The following is a 17770-nucleotide window of genomic DNA, read 5'->3' on the forward strand; positions in this document are numbered from 1 at the left end:
AACCATGGGTGGTCTCTCATGCTCATGCTCATGCTCAAAGCCAGAGATTACCAAATTAAGTGTCCACGTGGTTTATGGATGGTCCCTACCTTATATTATAAAAAATATCTAAGATTTCCGCACAATGCTGGGATTTAGTTCAGGTGATATATTTTATATAAATAATATTTTATTTCGTTTATTTTCAAAATTCAGTTCCATACCAAATTGGCCCGTTACAACCGAAAAATGAAATCATAAATCTGGAGCAACATTTGAAAGGGGCGGTACGACATTGCTTTTACGGCCTTTCATTACACGCGTTTAAATGGGACGAAAGGCCGTAAGAGCAATGTCGTACCGCCCCTTTCAAATGTTGCTGCTGAAATTATGAAAAACAATTTCAGAAATGTTTCAAAACTTCCTCCAGCTCCCGCTCCCGCCGCTGTTGCCTCTCGCGGGACGCTTCCAGCACCTTGCTCAGCCCGTCCCGGATAGCGTCCTTGTCGGTGAGGCGGTCCTCCTCCAGCTTGGCAAACTGCTCGTTCGCATCGGTCCGGCGCACCTCGCCCAGAACCTGCTCCATCCGGGCCACGTACGGCTGGACCATTTCCAGGCACTGTTCGCGGAACTTGCGCTGGTCGCGACCCACCGTGTCGTGGAACTCGCCGATTCCGTTGTCGACGCGGGCAAAACTGGCGGTAAACAGGTCGGGGCTCGGGGACTCGCGCTTCACCACCATCGGACCGTTGGGCGGCTGGGCGCCGTCCGAGGGTTCGACGATTTCGGTGTAGCGCGTTGAGGTCACTTCGACGGTTTTGCGGACGCGGCGCGGCTCATCGGAGCCGGACGATTCCACCGCTTGATGTTTGGGGTTCGATTGGTTCATGGCTGAAAATTGTAATCAATTGGAAATGTTTGAAAATTAAGTTAGCTAACCGAAAAGAAAACAAAATTCACAAAAATACGCACCGAAAAGGGCAATATTTAGAGAAAAAATCAAGTAAACACGTGGCGTGGCTTTTTGAAAGTTGTTTTTTAACGGCGGGAGATACAGTTAATGGACTCTACTGTTATTTTGACGTTTGTGTGCAGTACACTCTGAACTTGTTATACCAAAGAGTTTGAATTCAGTGAGTTTTTGAATGAGTAATTTCTAGTAATGGCATTTCTGCCTAAAAAGAATTCAAGTTCTAGAAGCATTTCTTGTGGGTTTTGACAAATTTACTTCAGAAGATTAACATTTTCTATGCCGTCTGTAGAGCTTTATGACGTTTCGTATACGCACACTAGCGCACCATTTGATTTTGCTGGCCGGACAAAATTTAACCTCAATCTTGTACGTGTACGTACACGCAATACATGCGCACGTAGAAACCTCTATTAGGTTTTACAGCGTGACGTCACGAGCCCACACGCACACACATTTTTACTGAGACACACGTGCAAAAAATGTGAACAGTGCAGCCAAGCTGTCAAATTTCTAACCTGAAAATCGAGTCGGCGTAAAACCTAATGCAAATGAAAATCAAGTCCCATAAAGTCTAAAGAAATAAAATTATCCTTTTGATCTGCAGTTTGTAAAGACATTTCTTGAACCGCTCATTTTGGTCTTTCTTACATGAGATCTTGTGAACTGTGAAATGTTAAATACAAACCGATTTTCAAATTTTGATTCTTTATTCGTACAAGTTATTCCTCCGTTTTAAGAACGGCCAAACACAATTTATGGTCGTAGAACGAACAGGTTGCAAAATATCTAGCTTCACCTCCCTCCTCCCGGCCCCGATAGCTCCAGTCGCACCCGTAGCAAATGCTTCCATGCTCGTTGTACTCCGCGTCCAGAGCCACCACGCGGCCATCCTCGCCAACGCTCACCACGCTAAAGTTGTGATACATGCAAGCGCACAGAAGCTGACGCGGCCGGCCAGGGTTCGGCTTGATGCGCCAGAGTCCGCCACCGACGTTAAACTCCGTCAGGCAGGACTTCATTGCGCGCGTGTCGAAGATCCGCAAGCAATCGTCGTAGCTTCCGGTGGCCAGCAGGTGACCTTCGAGCGACAGCAGCGACGTCACTCCGGCGCCGTGGCTCTTGTTCTTGAGCCGGGCCGCGGGGCTTTCCAGACAGCGAATGTCGAACGTGCAGAGCAGCGTGTCGTCACCACCTGTTGAGACGGAAGCGTTTGAGATAAACGTAAATTTAAATGTTATTTGTGGGACTCACCCGTGTACAGGACATTCTGGTCCGCCCTATCGAAGGCACACGTCCACGCCTCGAAGGAATGCGCCTTCCAACGGTGCAGGTGCCGCATGCCTTGCTCCTCGATAGAGACAATCGAAACGCCACCCCGCGAATCGCTGACCGCTGCCCGGTTCCCGTCGCTGGACCAATCGAGCGCCAGCGCAAGTTGCTCGCAGTCTACTTCTTCAGCGGGAATCCGCAGCGATTCCACGTGGCTCAGCTGTTGAGTATCCTCGTGAACGGCGTAGAGTTGCATTTCTCCGCTGGCGGTCACCACTGCCAGCTGCGCGCTTTTCGGATGCCACTTTTGGTCCAGAATGGCCGGAGTATCGATGGTTTGCTCGTGGACTAGAGAATCGTGCTGCGGGTCGTAGCTGAAGAGCAAAATTCGACCCTTGCGCGTCGTCGTTCCAGAGTTCCCGCTGGTAAGCGATTCTTCACCGTCCGCTAGCTGATATGTTCCACAAACGAAGAGATGCTGGTAGGGCGGGTGCGGGCACCATTCTACAGAGTCGGCGGAATATACGGTATCGAAGGTATGAAGCGTACTGATTACAGATGGCATTTTTGGTTTCCGAAATCTATAAATACACAAGGAGACGCGAGACAAACAGAAATCAATGAGGATGCAAATCTCCCTCAACCTAAAAAAGAAACGCAGAACGCTAACGCTCCTCGCCACATCAGTTCTTGTCGTTTTCTTTTGGGGCGGAAAAGCCGGGCCGTTGCTCGTTGGTCTTCATGTAGGGCGTCGGCACGGACAGGTCCGGGTAGTACGGTTGCGACGGGTAATTGTACGCGTTCTGCTGGCCATTCTTGAGATGGGGATAGTTGAAGAACGTGGGAAATGCGGCACCGAACTCGGTGTAATTGATAGGATAGTTAGGTTCTCGGCCGCCGGCCGGAGGCGGATGCAGTTCCGCCGGTTGTGGGACTAGGTTGTGCTGCAGTTGGTGTGTGGCGTTCTGTGGCGGAACCGGCGGTTGCTCCACTTTGATGTCCATTTGAACCGCCGCGGAGTTCTTTCCCAGATCTTCATTTTGACCGGGTGGATTCTTCCCCTTAACGCTTCGAAAGGCCCTCGCGTACTCTGCCTTTTTTCGGTTACGTTCCGCTCGTTCCTCCGACGATTCGGTGAGGAATTTGTGCCGCGCCCGGGCCGCTCCCTTCTCCAGCCGCACCTTTCTCTGTTCGGGTGTTTCATTTGCCCGTATTTCCCGCATCCGCTGGGCCAACCGAGCCTTCCGGATCGCTTTCTGCTCGGGCGTCTCCATGGCCCGTCTCAGTCTCTGTCTCATGGCGTTCCTCATGTGGCGCAGGGCGCGTTCCGCTTCCGTCTCATTCGCCCGCCTCCTCCGGTTCGCTTCGGCATTCTTCGCCAACCGGATCTTGTACTCCTCGTACGTTTCGTTGGACCGCTTCTGGCGCATCCTTTCGGCGTTCTTGGCCAACCTTTTTGCCCTGGCCGCTTCACTCTCTCCCAGCAGACGACGCTGAGCCTTGGTTAGGGACGTGCCGCTGCTGTCGTTGGTTGCATCCGCGTCGACGGAAGTGACCTGTGTCGGAGGGACCTGCACCTGCAGCGGCTGCGGTAGCTGATGAGGGGGTGGCAAGTGCTGCGCCGGAACCAGGTTGTGGTACAACGTGGGCTGATGATGGTGATGGTGCGTAGGGAACGATGGGTTCATCGCCGGTTTCCGGTTCCGTACAAACTCTCTATGCACAAAACAGTTTTTTTTTACTTCGCAGTCTCACAAAAATATTTTTCCGATTTTTTTACACTCGACTGACGTCTGGCCGTCAGGCGTATTTATGTTTTGACGTTTTTAGCCCTTTTGCGTATGCGTGAAGTTGTGCAAAATGAAGGGAGATGCAAAATTGCACATTTTACCCAAATTTCAAACCGTTTTCACACTTGATTAATTTGCCAAATAATTTAATTACCTTCGATAAAGTTGAACAATACGCACTTTTGATTCAACTCAAGCACATTTTACTCGTTCAATTTCTATCAAAATTATCTGGTGTATAGCGGACGGTAGGGTAAATTGGGGTACATACATCGGTTAAAACTTTGCAAAGAAAATTGAGAAAAAGTTAAATTTGTGAACAAAGAGTGTGTTCTGCTCACGTTAGTGAATGTGGAGTGGATACATTTAACATGAGCAGTACAGACTGCTTGTTTACTAATCCATATCAGCGCATTTTTTTATATTAATTTGCTGAAAATCCAGAAATCCCAAAGACGAGACAAATATAATTGGAAAAATGTTTTATTTCGTCGCCATCGTGCTAACTTGTCGTACGTGCATTTTGGGCCAAATTGAGTTAAGAACGCCATTTTGTGCAGCTCACAATGCCTCACCTTTTGACCTTCACAGATCACCAAAATTCGATTTCAATCCTGAGATATTCAACAAAAACCGAAAAAACTCCGTGTATTTTTGTCACTTTACATATGAAAGTAGTTTCAATCTTGTCGTGCTATCTTGTCACTCCATGAAAATTGATGTAAGTGCGACAAAAGGCCAAAGGGATTTCAGGCCAGGAAAGTCAGGATGCGTTTGTCGCACGTACAAGCTAGACTACCGTAAACATTTGTAATTCTAACTCGGGACTCCAGCAACCAACTTCAACCAAACTTTGGGACGATGCACAGAATGGTGAGCCAAACAAAACGTGTTTGTTATTGTTTACATTGCGTGCTCTCGTTTTTGTATATTCAAGGTCAAACATTAAAACACGTTTTTCTCGGAACGTCGAAATGGCGGGTGCGACAAGATAGCACGACGACGTCGATTTATGCTTGAATCAGCAAAAAAAAATAACGAGAAGCAAACAACATCAATCAACTAAAGCATGATCTACAATGGCAAATCGCAGAATATTGCGTCTGTAACTATTGCCCGAGTTTTCTTTGCTACTTTGATGGCAGACAGGGATCGCAGCAACCGATGTTCGACAGTAGACGGATCTCTCGATAACTTGATGATTGTTATCGCAAGAGTTTGCGTTAGTTTCATTTTATATGAGGTTTAAGGCTAGTATGCAGATCGGAAGGAAAGGGGTCAAGAAACAGCTTTACGAACAGCAGAACAAAGGAGAGGGACCGATTTCTTGGAGCTTTTCTTCACCCTCTCTGACTTGCTTGCGCTGCCGCTGCTGCCCATTTGATTTTTTTTTCTTGACTGGTTCCTTCCGAAGTGCGTATACCGCTTTAAGCGGTGTATGCACTTCGGAAGGAATCGGTCAAGAAAAATTTCAAATGGGCAGCAGCGGCAGCGAAAGCAAGCCAGAGAGGGTGAAGAAAAGCCCCAAGAAATCGCTCCCTCTCCTTTGTTCTGCTGTTCGTAAAGCTGTTTCTTGACCCCTTTACTTCCAATCTGCGTACTAGCCTTTAACATGATAAATACTTACTTGCTTGAGTCGCGACCGAGGTCTCGACTCGATTCTGGCTCGATCTCAAGCCAGATCGACTCGAGACTCGAGCCAAAATTCTCAGTTATCCAGAAAAATGTACATTGCTTTTTCGGTAATTGGGCTGAGAATGTAGCCCATGCAGTCACCGAAATGCTGCTCGCAAACTGGGCTAAACGAAAAATTACGAGGAGATGACGAAATATTAACATAAAAGTTACTCAAATTTATTAACAATGCTTATACTTTTGATATTTATATAATTCTGACTTGAAATTAAATAAAGTTTGAAAACATTTTTTATATAAGGCTTTCTAGTCACAAATTTACCAACACATTCAAAGTATGTTTACATGACAGCTGGACGTTTGTTTGCATCAGGTTTCTTATCTCTTTCTAGCAAAAGTTTTTTGTCAGGCGACTTCTAGCTGGTTTTTTTGACTGACTGCCCGATATGTCAGACAACATACTTCGCAGGGCTGTGACAGCTACAGCTCGATCATAGAGATCTCCACGGTTTCTCTCACGCACACCATGATTCTGTGTTAGTATTCGTATTTAAAGTATTGTTTTGGTTTTGATCGATTGTGATTGGCTGAATTTCAAGCAGCTGATTTTGTTTACACTATTTTCACGCAGACATAGGCAAATCGAGTAGACAACCCGCCTGTAAAAAACAGCTGTTTTCCACGTGCTCGTGGTATAACAAAGGACACAGCTGATTTTGACAGACGAATCATTCTACTCGATTTGCCTATGTCTGTGTGTAACTAAACTCCAAACTAACACACTCTCGCGCGTGGATATCTCTATTGTTTGCATCAGGACACTGTGACGAGGAGTTCGTCATTTTTGTGTTAAATTATATTTTTTTCACTGGGCCTAGAAAGCCTTATTTATTGCGAACATGATTTTTGCATTTTTTTTTAAAGTCATTTCGGTTTATTCTGGTTCGTTGACGTTTGTCTGCTTTTTAACTGAGCTTTTTTTTTCGCAGAAATTCAGTAAAGTTTTACTTAATTTTCGTCAACAGAAATTTCAGTAAACGATTCCGTAATTTAGATTTTACTGAATTCTCAGTTAACTGAATAACAGATAGTTAACAGATAGTTTACTGTAAAATGGAACAAATTCGAATTAGTAGGACTCGAATTAGCAAATCGTATCTGTGGTGTGTTTTTCTGTCTTTTTCATTTTGGCAGCACTGCTCCGAGGGGCACTTGCGCACCCCTTCAAACCAATCTTTTTTCCTCCACCGAACAAATTTAGCGTGCTTGCGTGTGAATCTTTCATCTGTCACCCGGCGCCGCGACACAAGCAAAAGCAACCGTCTGTCTGTCGATATCGCCGCAGCAAAAAAGTAAAATTTCATCGTCTCATCGCGTTTTCTCGCGGCCGTGGTTTTTTCCTCGCAAGGAACGAAAAAAGTGTGCAAAAGCTACCGGAACACCCAGACGCCGTCCCCGCTGTCGGAACTTGAAGCGCTCGAGCTGTGTGCCCCGTGTTGTGTGCTGTACGGTTGTGGTCCCGGTTTCTAGGTCCGCAGAAAGTGCCCCGAAAAGGTCGTCACAATGGCGTCCTATCAGATTGCGAATTTGCTCGAGAAGGTACGCAGAATTTTCAGCCTTTTCAGCGTGGGGGCGGTGTGGTGTGGAACGGACGGAAAGAGGAGTCCACGGGTTGTGGGGGGGATGGATCCGGGAGAATGAATGCAAGGAGAAGGAAAATAATAAAGAAAGGAGTTGCATCTCTTGGTTCTATCCTTGAAAATATTTGAACTTTTACATGAACATTGTTTTCCGTGGTAATGCTCCTCTGGAACCATGTCGTCACAAAAGAATAATTAAATATTAATGCAATGAAAAAATGTGTATAGGTAAAACCATTTTTTTTACTTATAAATTTCTTTTAATTTTCAGAACAAAAAAACCCAGTCTTTAAAATTAAATAAAAATAATTCAGTTTCAAGCTAGTATAAATTTGTAATTTGTTGTTCTATTGGGTACGATAACCTTTGTTAGTTAAACTTATTAAAATGTTTTAATCTTCTAAAATTGTTGCATTTACAATCCTGGAGCAACATTTAAAAGGGGCGACATCGCTCTTACGCCCTTTTGTCCCATTCAAACGCGATTAATGATAGGCCGTAAGAGGAATTTCGTACCGCCCTTTCAAATGTTGCTCCAGAATTTAGTTGCGAAAAATAGTTGAACTTTGTTGTCCATTTGATAGGCAATATGAAATTGTGAAGGGTTTGATAAACGTTAGGCTTCCTTCATGATGTTATGTATTATAGGTACTTGAAGTTCACATCCGTGTTAGGGAAGTGTTTTTTTAGTGGCCAATTTAATGCACTCTAGGAGCTTTACATTGCCGTCGGTGTTAGGGAAGCGCTCATTATGTTTTCTTTGTATTGTTTGTATTATCTCGAATTGCAGGATAAAAATCGATATCTGTTAGCAAGCCCTATGAAAATTGCGAATTGCGAACGATTTAAAACACGTTTAAAAATTACTTCTGATCACTTCTGGAGTTTTTTTTTGCTTTTTGGGTGTTTTTCAATACCCCTGACTCAAAGCGGTTCTAAAACACCCAAAAAGCAAAAACTGGAAATTTGGTTTATTGGACCTTTTCAAAAAAAAAAAAAAAACTCCAGACTTTTTGTTATTTTAATGCAAAAAAAAAGTTGACAAGGCGACATTTTTTCGATGGATCAACTATCAACCATTTTAAACTTTTCGTGGTCGACCAAAGAATCATTGTAATCAGAAAAAAAAGGCTTATCGCTGTAAACAATAACATCACCAATCTAAGCTTCATTTTAGGACTTAATTGCACTTCGTTTGACATCCAGGAACATCCTGGAAGGAGCGCACCTACGTCCGTAATTCTGTTAGATCACTCAAAGTATCTTAGGCAACCCCCGGTGGTTGGTCACTTTTTCGTTTGACATTTTTTTAGTTTGTACCCAGTTGGTTGATCAAAGTCGGCGCTCACGCACACTATCAAAACAGACGTTTGATAGTGTGTGTGAACTTCGTGTAAAAGTACAGTTTGTCTAGGAAACAATTTGGCCAATGTTTGACAGATCCAAACGCGCTGGACACCAAACGCCCAGCTAAACTGGCAGTGCTGCAAGCGCAAAACATACGTTGCCAGTGCCTATTTATTTTGCATCGGTCAGTCTGTTTCCTCTGCCTGTGCCTGTGCCTGTCTGCCTGTGTGGATCAATCGGACCGCGCACTGGACTCACAATCCAGAGGTCGCCGGTTCGAATCCCGGGGCGGACGCAAAAAAATCTAAGTGTAAATATAGGTATTCGGTGCCCTCTCCCCGTGCCCATACCTTCACACTTAGGAGACCCGGGAGGCGGAGTCTTGTCGCAAAAAGAACGATACATGCCTGTGGATCCGTTGACGAAACCGCAAGGTTTAAGAGGGCCACATTATAAGGTGTTACGTCGATTCCGTTTTTTTTAGTCTGTTTCCTCTGGACAGTCTGTATGTAAAAGGGGTGTCAAACTAAAAAATGACCCCGTTCGTTTGACAACCATGATGACAAGTTGTGACCTAGCTGATAGCCTATGAAAACGGCTTGTAAAAGTGGTTGTAGACTAAGACAAACAAACAAACTTGTTGCGGTAAACTCGCAAACAAGACAAAAGCTGACGTTTCTGCAAACAAATGTTGGCCAACAAACAACGCAGACAAACTGGCAAACTGGCAAAATATGCGAGTTTGTTTATTTGTCCTAGTCTTATACCTCCTTAATTCTTTGACCACCGCGGGTAAGAGTCAGTGAGTGAAAATGTGGGAGTGGGAAGATTGTAGAAAGTATTGTTTTGATTTGCAGCATGTTCAACGAGCTGCTGTCGATGTACCTCGAAAATCGCAGGGTTTCTCTCCAAGTAGAATGAAGCTTTTCGAGATGGCTGCTGCATGACTATGAAATTCTCGTCTTAGCCTCTTCAGGAGTTTGGAAGAGACCTTGAGGAGAGTTTTGTCCTGTCGCGGTTCGGATTGGTGTGCTGTGGCTTTCTTGTGGAGCTCTTGTAGAGCTCTTTAAACTTTTTGCTGCTTGGGTCTCCTATACATTTCTTGTGTTATTATTTTTTTTGAAATTTTGTTTTCCGGTTCACCTCTTATTTTATATATTTACGGAATGATTGAAAGATTAACACAAATATTACTATTCTAGAGTTTTTTTTAAAAGTTCCTATAAACATATGAAACCCAATTAGCTTACAGGACCTTAAAAAACTCTAGTATTGTAACGTTGGGAATGTTTTTTTTTTATATAAAACGCTTAGAGTGAAAACATTCGCAATTCGCAATTCGCAATTTTCAGTGTAAGAACTGGCCTTGACCGATCTTATGCACCAGGTTCCCGACGAACACGCACTGCCCTTACACCTACATCTCACCCTTGCTCTGAGTCAGTACGAGCAGCACGCTAGAACACGCTCTGAGTGTTCGTGCCAGGCATGCACACCTTCTTTTCCGGTTACGCATTTTAACTCGGCCGGGGGTGGTACATTACGTAGGGTTTGATGTAAGTATAAGCGCCTAACCATTTAAAGTGTGCCTATCAATTTTCATTAAAGCAAAAACTGTTTTATTTTTAGTTTGAATACAAAAACTAATTGTTATTTACTGTGTATTGTTTTCTCCTGAAATCTTTCCTAGTGTTGAGTCGTGTTTATCTGTTGCTATTTCTTTTGTCGCGGTGTTTTGTTACAATTTTTGGTCCTAAGCATGTTATAAAAGTTTACCAAAAGTACAATAGTAATATTTGTGTTAATCCTTTAACCATTGAGTAAGGGCTCAAACCTCACTTGTTTGAAAAAAGGGTGAAGATAATAGACAGTAACAGAGAATTTATTTTATTAAAATCAAGAATCAATAGTAAGAGAATGATGAGCGTATTTTAAAGAATAAAAATGAGAAGCTAAATGTATTAGATGTAAAATTAGACAATAGTTAACAAATAGAGATACAAAACAAGCTTAGATTATAGTAATGATAATTTATAGGACAGATAAAGAATTATTCAAATAAATAAATTCGCAATGACATCAAAAAAGATTAGGCAAATGATAAATAGACTTGATATTACTAGTACATTAAGGAAAAGTATATTTTAAGGAAAAAAAACAAAACAAAGTTTGTTACAGCAGTATCAATTGGTAAAAAAGATTGGAAATGCTTTGAGAGATAAGAGAATCAAAAGTTAGCAAAATAAAAATCAAATGATGGATATTAAACAGAAGAATCAGTGAAGGATTGAAAATAAAAATAGTAGATAGGTGGTAGCTGAAAATGAAGAGAAGAGAAACCCCGTTGTGCGATGTTTCAGGTACATCCACAGCAGTTGACTCAACATACTGCGAATCAAAGCAATACCGTCTACAATCACAAATTACTTCCCTTTCCCACATTGTCGCGCCCCTTTCTTTTAGCCGTCTCGACTTTGACCCGCGGTGGTCAAAGGTTTACGATCCGTTTCCACAGGCCACCAGCTAGGTCATCATGGAAACCAAGCCAACGTGGAGGTAAGAAAATAGGACACTCGCAAGAAACCAGAGCTATACTGTTCTGATCAAGATAATTCGGATGATCTAACAGAACTACGGAACTACAGAAAATGCTTAGAGTGAAAACATTGTAACAAAACACCAACAGAAAAAATAGCAACGGATAAATACGATCTAACAATAGGGAACATTTCAGGTTCAGGACAAAACAATACAGATTAAAGTAACCTTTTTTTTAAACTTATTGATGTTTTGCAATTTTTTTTAGTAGCAAAACTGCAATTATGTGATACTTTTCGCCTATAAATTTTGAAAATCAGGAATGAAATGAGTTAAGTTTTTTAAATTTTCTCTATTTCTTTTTCTGCGAAAACTCAAAGGAATGTTATTCAAAGCTTAAATAATATTTTTAAATCTGCTAATTTAAAAAAAATATATATTTATTTAAAAACCCGAATAGAAAAGAAGCAGAAATAGCGCTTCTCGCTTTTGCATTCACCGAGAAAGTGTCAGATGAAATAATGCCGTCTCGATCTTGAGCTTGAAGAAAAAGTTGAAATTTTCAGCGGCGGTTTTCTAAATTCTGTAACATTCTTAATATTTGACGAATCTTTTCGCACTGTTCCGCGAAGTTGTTCCTTGAACACAAACTATGAGCTCCTAAGGTTTTTGAAAAATGCAAAAATCGTTAAGAAAGGCTCAAAACTGACAAAAACCAAAACCAACATTCCTGCCTTATTCCCCCGAGATCTACAAACTGACATGGCGGGCGCCGTTGGTGGTCAATGACTGTTACTTATTCTCTCCTGCTTTTGATTTATCTTGATGTTTTAACTTTTCAGCGCATTCATATATGCTGTTGATAATAGAAACATCTCTAGATCATTAAAGCGTGAAAGTATTACGACAATTAATTTTAAATTAATTAAATTAATCTGACACCGTGGTGTAAGGGTCTGACTACGCCTTCCGTCGGATGGGGAAGTAAATGTAAGCCCCGATCTAAACTAGGTGTAGGAGTCGTCTCCCTGGGTCCTGCCTCGGTGGAGTCGCTAGTAGGCAGTTGGACTCACAATCCAAAGGTCGTCAGTTCGAATCCCGGGGTAGATGGAAGCTAAGGTGTAAAAATAAGTTTGCAATTGCCTCAACAATCAAGTCTTCGGTCACTTAGTTTCGAGTAGGAATCTCGCAATTGAGAACGCCAAGGCAATGCTGTAAAGCGAATAATATGAATTTGAATTTGAATTTTAAATTATATGATGAAATTTTGGAGTTGTGTGGGAAAATGTAAAATTCTTTAGAGTGGCCGAATCACTTTCTAGTCTTTAGGAAAGTTTTTCTTCGACACGATTTATCTAACTACAACTTCTCCATTTTTCCCAGATGACGTCCAACGATAAGGACTTCCGCTTCATGGCCACCAACGATTTGATGACCGAGCTGCAGAAGGACAGCATCAAGCTGGACGACGAGTCGGAGAAGAAGGTGGTCCGCATGGTGTTGCGCCTGCTCGAGGACAAAAACGGCGAGGTGCAGAACCTGGCCGTCAAGTGGTGAGTTCTCCGGGGAGCACGGTTCACTTTTGGGGTGGTTGTTAATGCAAATGTTTTATTTTGTTTGGTTGCAGTCTTGGTCCGCTGGTGAACAAGGTTAAGGAGAATCAGGTGGAAACGATCGTGGACTCGCTGTGCGCCAACATGGTCTCGAACAACGAACAGCTGCGGGACATTTCGAGCATCGGGCTGAAGACGGTCATTTCGGAGCTGCCGCAGTCGTCGAACTCGCTCGTTCCGAACGTGTGCCAGCGCATCACGGGCAAGCTGAGCAATGCCATCGAGAAGGAGGACGTCTCGGTGCAGCTGGAAGCGCTGGACATTCTGTCGGATCTGCTGTCGCGATTCGGCGATCTGTTGGTGCCGTTCCATGATTTGATTCTGAAGGCGTTGGTTCCGCAGCTGGGTTCGGCCCGCCAGGCCGTTCGCAAGCGTACGATCGTGGCGCTGTCCCACCTGCTGACCACGTGCAACAGCAACGCGTACAACAAGGTGATCGAGCACCTGCTGGACGGGCTGGAGAAGCCCCAGAACCAGGGCATGGTGCGGACGTACATCCAGTGTTTGGCGGCCATTTGTCGGCAGGCCGGTCACCGGCTGTGCAACCACATCGAGCGGGTGATGGTGCTGCTGAACCAGTACAGCCACCGGGACGACGACGAGCTGCGCGAGTTCTGTCTGCAGGCGTGCGAGGCGTTCGTGCAGCGATGCCCGGAGGCGATCATGCCGCACATCCCGTCGGTGAGTGGGATGAACTAGCGCTTTGGTTTGGCGGTTGTTCTACAGTGACTTTGATCCGTTTTAGATTGTGGACCTTTGCCTGAAGTACATCACGTACGATCCCAACTACAACTACGAGGCGGACGACGGCGACGGCGGGGTTGCGATGGACATGGAGGACGACGAGGACGGTGACAGTGAGGAGTACAGCGACGATGACGACATGAGCTGGAAGGTGCGCCGTTCGGCGGCCAAGTGCTTGGAGTCGGTGATTTCCACGCGGCACGAGCTGCTGGAAGAGTTTTACAAGACGCTGTCGCCGGCGCTGGTTGCGCGATTCAAGGGTGGGACGGGTTGAAGTTGAAATTCGGGATTGTGTTTAACAATAAGATTTTCTTTTTTTGCAGAACGTGAAGAGAACGTCAAGTCGGACATTTTCCACGCGTACATTGCGCTGCTCAAGTCGACGCGGCCCATCGGCGACGATATCGGGCACGATCCGGACTCGATGGAGCAGGTTCCGAGCTCGATCTCGATGCTGCAAGATCAGGTGCCGATGATCGTGAAGGCGGTGCAGCCGTTGATGCGCGAAAAGTCGGTCAAAACTCGGCAGGATTGTTTCCTGCTGTTGCGCGAGCTGTTGAACGCCCTTCCGGGGGCGCTTTCCAACCACATTGACCAGCTGATGAGTGGCATTCACTACTCGTTGAACGACAAGAATTCCACGTCCAACATGAAGATCGATGCGCTCGGATTCGTGTACGTTATGCTTGGGGGACACAATCCGCAGGTTTTCCATCCTCACATCAAAACGCTGGTTCCGTTGGTTGAAGCAGCGGTGTTTGATCCCTTCTACAAGATCGCTACCGAGGCTCTGCTGGTTCTGCAGCAGATGGTGAAGGTCATCCGGCCGCTGAACATTCAGACCAGCTTCGATTTCTCCCCGTACGTAGCTCCGCTGTACTCGAGCACTCTGCAGAAGCTCCGTTCTCCGGAGGTTGATCAGGAAGTGAAGGAACGTGCGATCGCCTGCATGGGCCAGATCATCGCAAACATGGGCGATGTGCTGCAGCAGGAGTTGATCACCTGTTTGCCACTGTTCATGGAGCGTCTGCGCAACGAAGTGACCCGGTTGAGTTCGGTCAAAGCACTCACCATGATTGCCGCGTCGCCGCTGCGAGTTAACCTCAGTCCCATCATCTTGGAGGTCGTTCCCGTGCTGGGATCGTTCCTGAGGAAGAACCAGCGCGCCCTCAAGTTGAACTCGCTGACGCTGCTCGATACGCTGGTCAACCACTACAACCAGTTCATCGACCCGATGTTGCTGCGCAACGCCGTGGCCGAGGTTCCGCCGCTACTCTGCGAGTCCGACCTTCACGTGGCTCAGCTATCCCTGGTTCTGTTGACCACCGTCGCCCGTCAGCAACCGCAGGCTTTGGTTGGCGTTCACGAGCAGATCCTGCCGGAAGTCATGACCCTGGTGCGTTCGCCACTGCTGCAGGGAACCGCCCTGAACTGCACGCTGAACCTGTTCCAGGCCCTCGTGGTGGCCAACCTGCCCGGGCTCAGCTATCGCCACCTGTTGAACATGCTGATGCATCCCGTGCACAACCAGGTGCAAGGTCAACCGCTGCACAAGCAGGCCTACCACTCTCTGGCCAAGTGCATTGCCGCGCTCACGCTGCAGGTGCCGAACGAGGCCGTTGCCGTGGCCAAGGAGTTCCTGCGTGAAATTCAGAACCGACGTAGCGATGCTCACTTGGTGTTTTACCTGCTGACGATTGGGGAGATTGGACGGCACTTGTAAGTTGGATTAGATTCAAAGTTTAGTTCATTGTAAACCATTTTTCGTTTTCCAGCAACCTCAACTCGATCGACTCGCTCGCCCAGATCATCCTGAACTGCTTCTCGGCCTCGTCGGAGGACGTAAAGGGAGCGGCGTCGCACGCGCTCGGAGCCATCGCCGTCGGAAATCTGACCCACTACCTGCCCTTCATCCTGAACGAGATTGAAGCCCAGCCGAAGCGACAGTATCTGCTGCTGCACTCGCTCAAGGAGGTCATCACGTCACTGTCGACCAGCAAGCAAGGCCTGGAGCAGCTGCTCCCGTCGGTGCCCTCGATCTGGGGTCAGTTGTTCAAGCACTGCGAATGCTCGGAGGAAGGCTCGCGCAACGTCGTGGCCGAATGTCTGGGCAAGCTGGTGCTTGTGAACCCGGAAGAGTTGCTTCCCCAGCTGCAGATGGCGCTGCGCAGCGAGAGTCACCTGATGCGGACGGCCGTCGTGACCGCCATCAAGTTCACCATCTCCGATCAGCCCCAGTCGATCGATCCGCTGCTGCGACAGTGCATCGGACAGTTCTTGATGGCGCTGCAGGACCCGGAGCCGGCCGTCCGGCGAGTGGCGCTTGTCGCGTTCAACTCAGCCGTGCACAACAAACCGAGCTTGGTGCGCGAACTGCTGCCCGAACTCCTGCCCCAGCTCTACTCCGAAACGAAGGTCAAGAAAGATCTGATCCGCGAAGTCGAGATGGGCCCGTTCAAGCACACCGTTGACGACGGATTGGACATCCGGAAGGCGGCGTTCGAATGTATGTACACACTGCTCGAGCAGGGACTGGACCGGGTGGACATCATGCTGTTCCTGGAACACGTGCAGGCCGGCCTCAAGGATCACTACGACATCAAAATGCTGACCTACCTGATGACCTCCCGACTCGCCGTGCTGTGCCCGTCCGCGGTGCTTCAGAGTAAGTACTGCGCAGCATCGATGCTCGAATGGCTCTTACCTACGTTTTCGTTTTTCAGAACTGGACCAGTTCGTCGATCCCCTGCGGGCAACCTGCACGCTCAAGGTCAAAGCCAACTCGGTCAAGCAAGAGTACGAAAAGCAGGACGAACTGAAGCGATCCGCGCTGCGAGCCGTCGCCGCCCTGTTGCAGATTCCAAAAGCAGGTACGTCCTAACCCACTCTTCACACACTCCTTCAGAAATGCTCAATCAACCAATCTCTCCCCGCGCAGACAAAAACCAGCACCTGGCCGAGTTCCTGTCGCTGATCCGCAGCTCGTCCGAGCTGCAGCCCCTGTTCGAGTCCGTGCAGAAGGACTCGTCCGTGCTGACCAACGCCGCCAACGCCGACAGCCTCTCGATGGACCAGAGCTAGGTGGAACGGCTTGCCGTTGGTGGTGGTGCGGCGGTCGCCTCTGCCTATTGGTTCAAGAAACGCAAAGTATGGTAAGTGAGGCAGATGAAGCTCATTTCGTTTTTCTGTTTTCTTCTCCGCGTTCTTCTTGTTTTGCGTGTGTGCGCGACCTGGTCAACAACAATCACTTTTTCAGTTTCTCGCTTTCGTTCGATGATACGAAAGTTTAAAACAAAAACACAATTAAAAAAATGAACTGTAACTCTAACAGAAGAAAAAAACAAGCTCTGTGGTAAAAATTGTACGTGTCGCTTGCAAGAAAGTACAGTAAATTTAGTGGAAGTGAGCACGCACGACGATCGGAGAGAAAACAAATAAAATCGTATAGAATACGAAACACACATTTTATGCTAAAACGCGTTAAAACGAACCCCATTTATGGATGCATTTAGTCTGAGAGGAACACGGTTTGTTCATGAAATTTTCTAAAAACACATCTTGATTGCCGTAAAACATCATTTTCATCATCAACATTTTACGGAATAACGCCCGTCAGGCGCAGCTATTCGACGCCCCTGAAACACTTGGTACTTTTCCCATTGAAATTTAAACTGTCAATTCGATGAAAAACTTGACAACAGGAGCATTTAAAGTTTATTATCTTATAACCGCAAGTGTTTTACGGGCGTGGTCTAACTGTGACCTTTGATAGGGCCAATTTAATACATATTCACGTAAAAAAAAAAACAAACGCGCTGTAAAGAAATCTCTGTCTGTACTTTTTTATAATTTAAAACAAAAAACCTTCTGACGTATCTACACACCACAAAATCAATCGGATACCGACACGGCAATAGTTTATTGTTAAACGAAAGGACGTTAATAAAATTAGGCTGAAACCTCAAAACCTGTCCATCACAATCTCTGTCTGGAATGTCATCTTCGAAAGCCCCAAAATCTTTTATTTGTTTCGTTTGTTCCAATAACGCTTCTTCTTATTCTTCTCGTGGTGCCGCTGCTCGGAGGTCACGTCAACGAGTTATTAGGATTAGTCCAGAACCGCAAAGTTCTGCAATTCTGCACAGATTCTGCAGCAGAGCGTCCCCGTACTTTCCTGCACCAAAAGTTACTTTTCTCTCAGGCAAAACTTTTGCAAAGCGAGAAGCAGCAGCAAATCCGTTC

The 17770-nt window shown here is 46.0% G+C and overlaps 4 protein-coding genes across 4 annotated transcripts; 1 reads left to right on the forward strand and 3 right to left on the reverse strand.

Annotated features, from left to right (window-relative positions):
- Positions 1 to 271: 271 nt before the first annotated feature.
- On the reverse strand, positions 272 to 908 carry LOC120423013 (uncharacterized). The gene has a single exon (XM_039586649.2). The coding sequence runs from the start codon at positions 866 to 868 to the stop codon at positions 383 to 385; it is 486 nt and encodes a 161-aa protein (XP_039442583.1). The 5' UTR covers positions 869 to 908; the 3' UTR covers positions 272 to 382.
- Positions 909 to 1640: 732 nt separating this feature from the next.
- LOC120422846 (diphthine methyltransferase) lies at positions 1641 to 2786 on the reverse strand. Its single transcript, XM_039586394.2, has 2 exons — positions 2204 to 2786; positions 1641 to 2144 (listed from the first exon to the last, which is right to left on the reverse strand). Exons 1-2 carry the CDS (start codon positions 2784 to 2786, stop codon positions 1672 to 1674), a joined length of 1056 nt encoding a protein of 351 aa, XP_039442328.1. The 3' UTR covers positions 1641 to 1671.
- A 118-nt stretch (positions 2787 to 2904) lies between these two features.
- Positions 2905 to 4100, reverse strand: LOC120422854 (uncharacterized protein C05D11.13). Its single transcript, XM_039586406.2, has one exon. It carries the CDS (start codon positions 3907 to 3909, stop codon positions 2905 to 2907), a length of 1005 nt encoding a protein of 334 aa, XP_039442340.1. The 5' UTR covers positions 3910 to 4100.
- Positions 4101 to 6926: 2826 nt separating this feature from the next.
- On the forward strand, positions 6927 to 17509 carry LOC120422492 (cullin-associated NEDD8-dissociated protein 1). Its single transcript, XM_039585951.2, has 8 exons — positions 6927 to 7245; positions 12555 to 12724; positions 12799 to 13465; positions 13530 to 13788; positions 13852 to 15247; positions 15304 to 16193; positions 16252 to 16398; positions 16467 to 17509. Exons 1-8 carry the CDS (start codon positions 7210 to 7212, stop codon positions 16607 to 16609), a joined length of 3708 nt encoding a protein of 1235 aa, XP_039441885.1. The 5' UTR covers positions 6927 to 7209; the 3' UTR covers positions 16610 to 17509.
- Positions 17510 to 17770: the final 261 nt, after the last annotated feature.

The sequence above is a fragment of the Culex pipiens genome, chromosome 2, assembly GCF_016801865.2.
Source record: "Culex pipiens pallens isolate TS chromosome 2, TS_CPP_V2, whole genome shotgun sequence".
Classification (NCBI taxonomy): domain Eukaryota; kingdom Metazoa; phylum Arthropoda; class Insecta; order Diptera; family Culicidae; genus Culex; species Culex pipiens.

Bases quoted from the DNA above. Each gene is read 5' to 3' on its own strand.
- LOC120422846 (XM_039586394.2), bottom strand. From the start codon at position 2,786: ATGCCATCTGTAATCAGTACGCTTCATACCTTCGATACCGTATATTCC. The intron at 2,145-2,203 runs GTGAGTCCCACA...CCGTCTCAACAG, and splicing joins CCAGAATGTCCTGTACACGG to GTGGTGACGACACGCTGCTC.
- LOC120423013 (XM_039586649.2), bottom strand. From the start codon at position 868: ATGAACCAATCGAACCCCAAACATCAAGCGGTGGAATCGTCCGGCTCC.
- LOC120422492 (XM_039585951.2), top strand. From the start codon at position 7,210: ATGGCGTCCTATCAGATTGCGAATTTGCTCGAGAAG. The intron at 12,725-12,798 runs GTGAGTTCTCCG...GTTTGGTTGCAG, and splicing joins CAGAACCTGGCCGTCAAGTG to TCTTGGTCCGCTGGTGAACA. The intron at 15,248-15,303 runs GTAAGTTGGATT...TTCGTTTTCCAG, and splicing joins GGGGAGATTGGACGGCACTT to CAACCTCAACTCGATCGACT.
- LOC120422854 (XM_039586406.2), bottom strand. From the start codon at position 3,909: ATGAACCCATCGTTCCCTACGCACCATCACCATCATCAGCCCACGTTG.